The sequence below is a fragment of the Branchiostoma belcheri genome, unplaced genomic scaffold (genome assembly GCF_001625305.1).
Source record: "Branchiostoma belcheri isolate BF01 breed outbred unplaced genomic scaffold, Haploidv18h27 scaffold60, whole genome shotgun sequence".
In the NCBI taxonomy this organism is placed as follows: domain Eukaryota; kingdom Metazoa; phylum Chordata; class Leptocardii; order Amphioxiformes; family Branchiostomatidae; genus Branchiostoma; species Branchiostoma belcheri.
Window position 1 is genome coordinate 1,506,169 of NW_017804243.1, and position 10,767 is coordinate 1,516,935.

The following is a 10,767-nucleotide window of genomic DNA, read 5'->3' on the forward strand; positions in this document are numbered from 1 at the left end:
CGTACAAAACAGTTGCAAAATGAGCAAAAATATATCGTAAGTTGCAAAAAAAACATACCAATGTTGTAGAATGACAAAATCAAACGAAAAAAGACGAAATTGTAAAGAAATGAACTTGAAGACTAGATTATTCGCCAAACCATATTCTGTCCCATTTGTTCAACCCTCATGATCACGTAGATTTCATAATGAAAACAACTTTTTTTTTTTGCAAAACTTTTTTTTATTCGCACGCGCGCATCAATTTTGGGGTTCCCGGAGCGGAGGATGTCATCCATATTATCAAATCAACATGGCCTTAGCGACAATACGGAGCCGGTGGTAACTCTGGGCCCCAGAAACAAAAGGCAGGGACAGCTTAGCATAATACTGGTCACTTCTTTTAAACACATTCAGATATTTTTCTATACTGTTTCTCAAAGTAACAAATCATGCAGAATGATCCGGATAATTGTAACTAAGTCGCAAGACAACTTTCAGTTTCTGGGAAAAAAACAAGCTTATGGTCAAACTTTCCTGTCAAAGTTTTATCATAAACAAACAAACAATAATGTGTCTACTTGTAGATATCTATATTTGTACCTTGAAAATGTCTTTCTCACAACTTGGATAGTAAGTGTGTCTAGAAATATTCGATTGCAATTGTGGTATGTATTTGGTAGTCTAAGACAATAGTATACATGTATGCTATAGCTCTGTAGAGATGTATATTGTCAGGTAACTGCCAGCCAATTTATAATATCTAGTCATACTTAAGAGCCAGAGATTGGCAAGACAGTGTTGCCATACTTTATATCCAGGGTTAGGTGAGGTTTATTTCTTTATGTACAATTGTACATCGATTCCTTATCTGTTGTCCACATGTTTCAAACTCAAAGTGGCCTCAAGAGTAACTTGTCTTGGTTACTAGCTGTCTTTAATAGTCAGAGGTAGAATGAAGCCTGGTAGTTTACGTTAGCCGATTTTAATTTATTGGGTGCTTATATATATATGGGGCAAGGTTGAAATGCAGTATGAAAGTTCCCACTGTACATAATCATGAACATAAATAAGTGGTAAGATGAGCACATTGTATGGTTCGAAATGTTTAATTTATGTATATATCCTTTATTGTCTTTTAATTGTAAATCGTAATTTACTTCGGCCGTCGAAGGCTGCCACTGTACGCACGATCTGTAATGATTATGAGGATGTTAAAAAACCATTCATTCAATCAATGTCTGTCGATGTTCCACTTGTTCTCAATTGCATGTCACAAGTTTGAAAAGTCCAATCTTGAAATGCAGCAAATTTATGGGATTTCCTCATCAATCATGCAAATTAGATTCTGATTTGCATAACTGTTATCTAACAAAGCTACATGCCAAAATCACATTTGAAAGTCATGGTTTAAGTAAGCTATCTACATACCAAAAATAATTCATCAACGCCCGTCCATTTTCAAAACAACTTGCTAGGAAGCTTAAAGCTCACATCACTTATTTCCGAACACAAGAGCTACCTACCAACCAAACTTTTTGACCGTAACTTGTCCAGATCACAAGATACCAATACTGGGAGATCCCTGCAGTACCATAACAAGCCGCCAGGGGGTCCGCAATCTAATCATTTCGAGGTTTCATCAAGACCTAGCCACGTATCAAATATCAAGACAATCCACCCAGACACATACACACACGCACACATACACACACCAAAACACACACACACACACACACCAAAACAAACACACCAAAACAAACACACCAAAACACACACACACAAACATTAACCTTGTTGGCAATATAATTGTAAGGCAATTTTAAGCCGTTTCAAAGACAGCCAACATACCCAAAGACTAAATTTGATTGGAGGCAGTTGCCTTAAGTCATGTAACTTGTAATCAGCTTTCACATGAGGCAATTCAATATGCAGCCAGCTAAAATTTGCAGGCCCCCTCTTTGTAAGGTCCCCTCCAGTATATGTTCTAACTAGAAAATGATTTCATAACACTTCCTATTTGTAACAAAATGGATAGAAGCCATTGTGATAACACACAACAACAGTTACAACTTTATTTTAATTTCTAGGAATATATAAAAACACAGCACCACTCCACCATATCAATACCGATACTGAAATGATGCTTGCTAATATGGGTAAAGCTTTAACACCAGTTAGTATAAAGCTGCTTTGTGTGTTACATATATGATACATGAAAGTGCAAATGTATTAACATATAAAGTTAACTGATACAATTGTTACTGTTTCCTATACTTTTTACTGTTTCCCTTCACCCCTGTCTTCCACAACACATTGTAACCTTTTTATTTCCTTGATAGATATCTGGAAACATTGGGTGAGAAAAGTGTAAATGTGTTGCATATAAATATACATGTATAAATATTTCTAAATATCTAAACATTTGAGTTGTTGTAGAAAATTAAATTTTGTGGCTGCACAAAACTGAGGAATTGAGAGGATGTGTTTACATTTTTCTTTGGCATCAAACTTTAGATTCAAACCATCATCAGTCTAAGACCGTACTTTGCAGTATAACCTACATCTACATATACTTCATAATTCAGTTCTTTCATATACTACCGGTAATCCCACCATGAGGTAGTCACAGTAGAATGCACAGTCCTATTATTAACAACCCTGCCTGTGGACCATGAAGTTGGAAGTTTGAGTCCTGGCTATTGACACGCTACTGGAAGGGGTCGCAGTCCTTAGAACAGGCAAGGGGGTTCTAGGGGAAAACCTCCTTGGAACAGGACATTAAGCTGTTCATTGTGCTTGTCGAAAAGAGCTAGGGAAATTTCCTGGTACAATGAACCTGTAAATACTGTACATAGCGCCTGTCTTCTCTGTCACAACCAGTGGAAGGATAGCTTTTCGGTGAGCTAAAACTGGAATGTGGTTCCTTTTTATCTAATAGGTATCAGTCTCCTGCAAGTTCCTCACAAACATTTTGGCAACTGCACAGGAGACTGTACCTGAAGAGCGCAGGGACATCTCCTCCCAACCTTCCTCATAGCTCCCACTAAACTTCAGCAACGGCAGGTCATCGCGATTTCCGTGGCCTGACCTCTCGCCTCCGACGATGTACAACTCTCGGTTTACCACGGCCAACCCGGGACATATCCTTCCCTCGGGGAGGGGTGGACCTTCCTCCCATCCGTTTCCATGAGGGTTGAAGATCTGTACGTCGCGCAGACTCCCCCGGTTGGGGCAGAGGAACTTGAACCCGCCGGCAACGACTATTTCCGAGTTGAAGACAATCACGCCAGGGTCCGACATGGGGATCGGGACGCTCTCGTAGACGTCCCACGCGTTTTCCTCCGGGTCAAAACAGAACGTGTGGGTGGGAGGCCTGCCTCCGACCACATACAGTTCTCTCCCCAGCGTCACCACGCCGTGTTCGGATATACCGTCGGGCATGGGCGTCACGTACTGCCAGGTGTCCGACTCAGGATTGTACCTTTCCACGGTGTTCAGAGTGCCGCTGTATCTCCCAAAGTTGTCGTACACCATGCCACCTACGGCGTAGATGTAACCCTGTAGGAAGGTCATCCCGAAACTTGACCTACCCTCCAACATCGGCTGCCTCTCCACCCACCTGTTCAGGGAATGTTGGTATTTATACATAGTCCTGACTGACACGTCCGAGTCAAGATTCTTCTTGTACAACGTCCCTCCGGCCACGTAGATGTCATTGTCCTTGGTCACGACCACGGCCGGATCATTCATCCTCTGCGGCAGCTGGGCTAGCAGGTAGGCTTTTTCACTCTGAACGTCATAAGCCATGATCCTGCTGTACTCCTCCCCGCTGTCATCTATGTGACTCGCTCCCAACGTCACGATCAGCTCCCTCCTGTCCGCTCCCAGTCGCTCACGTCTCATCTCTTCTGAAACAGCCTGTGGCTTAGGAGAGACTTCTTCCTTTGACTCGACACCTTCCTTCTCAGCTTCAAGTTTCGTGCTACATGTACCGGTATTGTCAGTTATGAGTTTCATGAATTCTTCACACTTTGACACGACGGGGTCCTTACACAAGATGTCGGACACGTATTCCTGACTGAGCAGCTTGCAGCGGACATGCTTTAGCACGTTCCACACGGTGGCATCCAGGTTTTCCTCGCCGCTGCCCTGCCATTGGTGGTGGTGGAGCCACTGCAGTACTGCCTTGCACAGCTGGTCTTCGCTCTTGACGCTCAGCTTGTCGCTGGAGATGATGTCGACAACCTGCTGCCAGGACAGCTGCAGGAACTCCTCCGTCCGGCTCACGCTGGCGAAGTTGATGTTCAGCGCGTCGCGCGCCGCGTACATCAGGTCCTCGTGATCGATCGCCTGGGCGAAGAAGTACACCCCCAGGCAGTTGGTCTTGTCCACTTTGCTCTGCATGTACGTCGCACATGCCTGGAACAGGTCCAGGATCTGGAACATGTTGGCCGCCGACATCAGTTCCTGGACGTTCGTCTCGCTGAGTTCGACCTGTCCCGTGTACACGTACCGGACGAGAAGGTTGACTGCGTCCTTGCTGACCCCCTGTAGCCTGACGCAGTCCTCTTGGGTCTCGGTGAAGCCTTTGCGACAGAACATGGCCTTGAAGTAGGGGCTGGCGGCGGCCAGGAGGAGCCTGTGGCAGGGGAACCTGTCCTCGTCCACGAGCAGCGTGACGTCTACCAGCTCCTCCTGGCTGTGCATTTCTGACAGCTCCTTCTGCATGATGGACCAATGGTGGCTGTTTGTGTGAACTTTACCTCGTTGTGGGTTTTCATCACCACCTTATAGAAAAGAAGAATCACAGTTTGAGTACTGGTACATGTATATGTGTTTACATATTTAGTATGTTGTTGCTGTCCTTGCTTTGCATCTATTTTTCTGGTAGATGTGGTCTTTACTAAGTAGGTACCCATATTATACACTATAACACAGTTGCTGTTGAGATACATGTACTAAACTCAAGGCATTTCCCTATATAGGCCACAACAATTTGATTTGTTGGCCAAAATGACTTTGCAATGTTAGCTTCCTTCTGGCATGAATGCCTAAGGATATTGTACTTTTGGAACCACCAGATTAGTCAAAAAAAAAGTCTAATGGTACATACACTGCATATGGTCTGTTATACCAAGGAGATTTCATCACAGTACAACGTCCTTGGTTATTCATGAAACACAATGTGATTGGAATTGGTATTAATTAAAATTGTTATAAAATTACAATAATTTGCCCCATAAATTTCCTTCCTTACACACTGAAATCATTGTGATTCAAATCGCTATCAGAAAATATGATCTTTTCAAAAATTACCCTAATTCAGTCTATATAAAAGGTATATTTATCTGTAATGCGAATGACACACCTGCCCAATAATGCCCATATAAAGACTGGTAACCATGCATTAAAGGTCATTACAGGTCATTACCTAATCTATACTTAGGAGAACAAGTCAGGCAGAAACTTTCAGAAAAACATGACATCAGCTCCGAACACTTTATCCACAAGGACTAAACTTAGAATCTCTGGAAATAACCAAGGTATATGCGAGGGGTCAAGAAGTACAGCACTCGTAGCCAGCACTAACGTAGATGTAATCATAAATAAATATTCACTCTCGCATCTACTGAATACTAGTTTCCTATATAGATCCAAGCATTTACCAACCCAGTAAGAAAGTTTGGAAGTATTTAGTATTTTTACTGTCATATAGTATTAATTCATTCTCTGTTTCTAGGCTACCTTACAGCATAATCTCTGTTCATTGATTTTGCTTCACTATGCTTGTAACAGACGAGTCTCTCAGACCTGTCTATGCGCATATCAATGTAAACCTTGTCTACCATGGGGTCATAACTATAATGTGCCTGATCATCCTCGAATGATATGTACAAACAGGACCTTCATGACATGTGCAAATGTGCAATTGTTCTAGATCAGTACTAGTACATGCAGTCATACTGTAGTGTAGATCAACTAAGATCAGGACAAAACAACCATTTAGAGCAATCTAACCTAGTGTAGAGTACTCGGTGCATAGTGCACGCACTAGACCTTTAGCTCAGGCCGGGTAACACAGCCTATATACCTGGGCAATTGCAAAATGGGATCCTTTACCCTGGTTGGTCAATATCTAAAACTTGAGTTAGAGCGCACTGCACTAAGTAAGGCAAAACGGAGGAATCTCTGTCATTCTTGAGAAAGACCAATAAAGTCAAAACTGCTCGAATTCCATCTTAGCACTGTCAGTGCTCCCAAAGATACAAATGAAGAAATATGTTCCAAAATTACAATTAATTTTCCTTCCTTACACATGGAAATCATTGTGATTCGAATTGCTATCAGGAAATATTTTTCCCAAATTACTTTAATTCAGTCTGAAAAGCAGTCTAAAAAGTGTATTTATCAGAAATGCAAATGACACACCTGTCTGATAATGCCCATATAAGGACTGGTAACCATGCATTAAAGGTCATTACAGGTCATTACCTAATCTATACTTTAATAGGAGAACAAGTCAGGCAGAAAGTTTCTGAAAGACAAGACCATGACTAGAATCCACATGACTATGAAGTGAATGTAAACAAAAGGTGTACAAATATAATCTCCAAGCAGATCTTTCGGTGGCTACATAGACAGTATCAGATGACAGGGCAGTATGGAATATACCAAAATAGCTGGCGAAAAAAAGTAAGATACCGGAACAGAAAAAGAAAGACCGATAAATACGCCTATAAAGACGTCAAAAATAAGCCAAAGCCTCTGCTTGAAGAGTGTACAGTTTAAAGTCACTGAGTGTGCTGTTCTATCGTTGTGGGTGGAGGAAATTCTCAGAAAATGTGAAACATCCGGTGTGGTGACAACATTCCCCCTGGGACTGAATAATTAGGACAAAGCAGGGCTCACACCTGTGATTATGACTTCACAACGCAGCATAACTTGTGGCTATGAAATAGGCTTACTGTATTCTGGTCTTTCACATTAGATACATGTAAGAAACTAGAAAGAAAGTTATATAAACACATTACAACTTAACTTGTTTAGGACACTATATGATTTTTGTGGCGCCTTTGGTTGTAGAAAATAAGCTCTTCCACTAATGTATCTGTACTGTGACTGCATTTTTATCTATCGTAGGGTTTCGTATATATTCCAACTTCCAAGCAGTATAAGGATTTGTAAGAAATTATTTGATATAACCAAGGACTTGGTTTCCGGGTACGTACGGTATACTGACACCCCTCGCCCTCCCACCGCCAGCATATCACTACTAAAACTGCTTACCTGAGATGGTCGGCGCTGTGTGCCAAGCGAACGCCATCGCACGACGGAGTTAGGGATATACAGAAATACAGGTGATGAAGAAGGCGTTCTCTAACCGCAACTGACGACGGTGGTGTCACGTCTTCCCGTAAATCGCGTTCGTATACTGACTCAGCTAATAGTTGACTTCCGGGATTATGCCCCTCCTCCTCCAATGCTACGTCACTGCTTTGCATATTTCAGGCCTGTGCAGTTGCGCCACCTTGCGATATTTATCAACACTACAGGTAATTGTAAGTAAACTGCCGTTACAGAAATGGGGCTAACAAACAGGGAACTCTACGAAGACAAAACGCAAATATATACTGGACATACGTGTTATAAAAGTCGGAGATAAATTTTCACGTCACCAAGGCGGCAAAATTTGTTTTAGAACGCCCGTACGCGACGTCTTTTGGGGTCACTTAGGGTCAAGAGTATCCATTTCTTGTTCCAAGAGCGCTCGCGATTGTCCGACGGAGTGTTCTAGAACTGCATTTAGCCACGCTGTAGCACAGCAACCAAACACAACGCCAAGGTTGACCGAGGATACGGACGTATATCTCGAGTCCCGCGTTTTGTTCAAGTGAATTTGCTTGTTTAAATTTCTCCTGGAAAGATGGGAGTTCTCGACAAGACGGCGTCAGCATTCCTTTCAGTGGTACACGTGCTGTCATTGCTCAGACCTGGCAGTAAGAGCCAGAGCGGCGGGCCAAAACTCAACGTAACTGTCCACGAGGGCAAAGTTGGGCGTCAGAGTCAGGGCAAGTATGTAGTTACCGTACGCCATGGCAAGACAAAGATTCAGACCGCTAAGAAAAAGTCGGATGCGCTGATCTGGGAGCACTCTGCGGAGTTCGTGCCATGGTCACCAACAGACCAACTGGTTCTGAAACTCCGTAAGGCGAAGCGCTGCAAGGACACCACAGTCGGTGTGCTCTCCATAGATGTTGCAGCCGCACTAGAGTCAGTGGACGGTTTACCGCAGAAGTGGTGGTACATCATGGACCGACCCAACAAAGGCCGGCGGAGGAATGAGGAAGTGTTCCTACAGATGTCCGTCACTCTAGACGGCACGGAGGGGAAAAGTCAGCCTACACAGAACCAAGGTAAGAAGCGCCTGTCTCTGATGAATTTGTATGTTACGCCTTTATGGCCGTATAAGATACCTTTCTCGATAGGGTAGAAATCATGATACATATGAAAATGACTTCTCAATAGACATTTTCAAGAAAAAAATGAATTCGAAGGCACATGATTCTTTCTTGTAATATAAGTCATGTTGAGGTGACACTAGTTCAATTCAGATTATGTGGTGACGCAATCTGAATACAATGACGCAAAACGAAAAGTACGGTTTGGGTTTTCACAATTCTTTTCAATTAGCAGACTTTTTCTTATAAGCGTTTTGCAATTAACTGGCTTCCACTGTATATATATATACAGCATTGTATCATTCTATTTAGTCTCAGCGAATCCTTCCGAGGGCACCGTTGAGGCATCAGCGCGAGGGCAGTCAGAGACTCCGTCAGAGCTGCAGAATGACCAGGTCAGCAAGGCGGTGGCAGTTTCCCAGGAAAAAGAACCAGACAACAGCGCTGTGGACAGCAGTCCACCATTCGTCACTGGCGACATCGCAGACGACAAACAAGACTCTTTAGACACAACGTCAGCGGACACAGCGGACAGGTTTGCTGCAGACGAGGACATGGACGTCTCGCCAGACGACGCGCACCGTTCCACTCGTAACACGGACGTGTCTGGTGCTGCCGACGGTCAGGAGAGGGAACTATCAAAGGGTCAAGGTAAGAGGAGTCAGATATTCATTCCATACAGGATTGGCATCTAAAGTTTCATTACACTTCAAAAAAGGCAGCCTAAAAGTGTGCATTCTACCAAGGCGCCAGATTTGTTTCAATTGCATACAACTGACCATAAAAACGTTAAATTAACGTAGAATCATTCCTATTTTGCTTGTTGTGCAAACCATAGAATCTATCTTCCTCTTCTTCCCACTTTATACCGAATCTTCCTTAGTTCAATTAGCTGGAAAGGGATACGTTTTCAGCAGTGGAACAAGTCCTTTTTTGCCTTTAAACCGAACTCTAGAGGAAAGTGGCACATATAGACACGGTCTCAACTCCAGATCTAGACACAGCCATGTATATATAGGTATAATTTTACTATAAATAAGGCGTTGAAGAATACTGAAATTGTAGTGATAGGTGTCTGCAAAAACAATTGTAATAAATGCGCGTTTACCCTATTCAGACCCAGTGAAGTGTTCCGAGCGGACAATGAAGACGGAGCTTAACGAAGATAAACCAGAGCCAGAGAATCGGAAGATCGATGTTTGCCATGAAACAGAGCCGGGCGCACCATCGGCAGACAGCGGCAAGGACAGCTCATCACCCTCCGCTGCCGGCGACGTCGCAGACGGCATCGCAAAGTCTTCGACAAGCTCGGCGTTCGGCCTCCCAACCTCAAACCCAGACAAACGTCCTGCTGCCGGAGAAGGCGATGTTGCAGCCGCAGTCCGGGAGTCAGTGGACGGTTTACCGCAGAAGTGGTGGTACATCATGGACCGACCCAACAAAGGCCGGCAGAGGAATGAGGAAGTGTTCCTACAGATGTCCGTCACTCTAGACGGCACGGAGGGGAAAAGTCAGCCTACACAGAACCAAGGTAAGAAGCGTCTGTTTCTGTCTCTTTGCCGGATGAATTTGTATGTTGCGCCTTTATGATGGCCGTATAAGATACCTTTATTAGAGGGTAGAAATCAGCAAACTTTACTCGAACCATTGGGGGAGGATACATATAAAAATGACTTCTCAATAGACATGTTACTCCAACTATACTCCAACTATATCTTGTCTATACTCCAACTATATCTTGTCATGAATAGGTCATGTTGAAGATGCACTGCTTTAATTTGGATTATATATTGAGAAAAAAGGGCACAAAACGCAAAGTATGTATAGAGCATTGTATCATTCTATTCAGTCTCAGCGAATCCTTCTGAGGGCACCGTTGAGGCATCAGCGCAAGGGCAGTCAGAGACTCCGTCAGAGCTGCAGAATGACCAGGTCAGCAAGGCGGTGACAGTTTCCCAGGAAAAAGAACCAGACAACAGCGCTGTGGACAGCAGTCCACCATTCGTCGCCGGCGACATCGCAGACGACAAACAAGACTCTTTAGACACAACGTCAGCGGACACAGCGGACAGGTTTGCTGCAGACGAGGACATGGACGTCTCGCCAGACGACGCGCACCGGTCAGGAGACGGTCAGGAGAGGGAACTATCAAAGGGTCAAGGTAAGAGGAGTCAGATATTCATTCCATACAGGATTGGCATCTAAAGTTTCATTACACTTCAAAAAAGGCAGCCTAAAAGTGTGCATTCTACCAAGGCGCCAGATTTGTTTCAATTGCATACAACTGACCATAAAAACGTTAAATTAACGTAGAATCATTCCTATT

The 10,767-nt window shown here is 43.5% G+C and overlaps 2 protein-coding genes across 2 annotated transcripts in view; one reads left to right on the forward strand and one right to left on the reverse strand.

Moving 5' to 3' along the window:
• Nucleotides 1-1,937: 1,937 nt before the first annotated feature.
• LOC109482767 (kelch-like protein 2) lies at nucleotides 1,938-7,483 on the reverse strand. Its single transcript, XM_019785605.1, has 2 exons — nucleotides 7,270-7,483; nucleotides 1,938-4,769 (listed from the first exon to the last, which is right to left on the reverse strand). Exons 1-2 carry the CDS (start codon nucleotides 7,304-7,306, stop codon nucleotides 2,914-2,916), a joined length of 1,893 nt encoding a protein of 630 aa, XP_019641164.1. The 5' UTR covers nucleotides 7,307-7,483; the 3' UTR covers nucleotides 1,938-2,913.
• A 305-nt stretch (nucleotides 7,484-7,788) lies between these two features.
• Nucleotides 7,789-10,767, forward strand: part of LOC109482726 (protein starmaker-like) — a 6,129-nt gene continuing 3,150 nt past the window's right edge. The window contains exons 1-4 of the mRNA XM_019785544.1: nucleotides 7,789-8,396; nucleotides 8,754-9,092; nucleotides 9,559-9,972; nucleotides 10,291-10,602. Of these exons, the coding sequence (XP_019641103.1) occupies nucleotides 7,907-8,396; nucleotides 8,754-9,092; nucleotides 9,559-9,972; nucleotides 10,291-10,602 (1,555 nt within the window). The 5' untranslated portion in view covers nucleotides 7,789-7,906. The remainder of the gene's footprint in view (nucleotides 8,397-8,753; nucleotides 9,093-9,558; nucleotides 9,973-10,290; nucleotides 10,603-10,767) is intronic.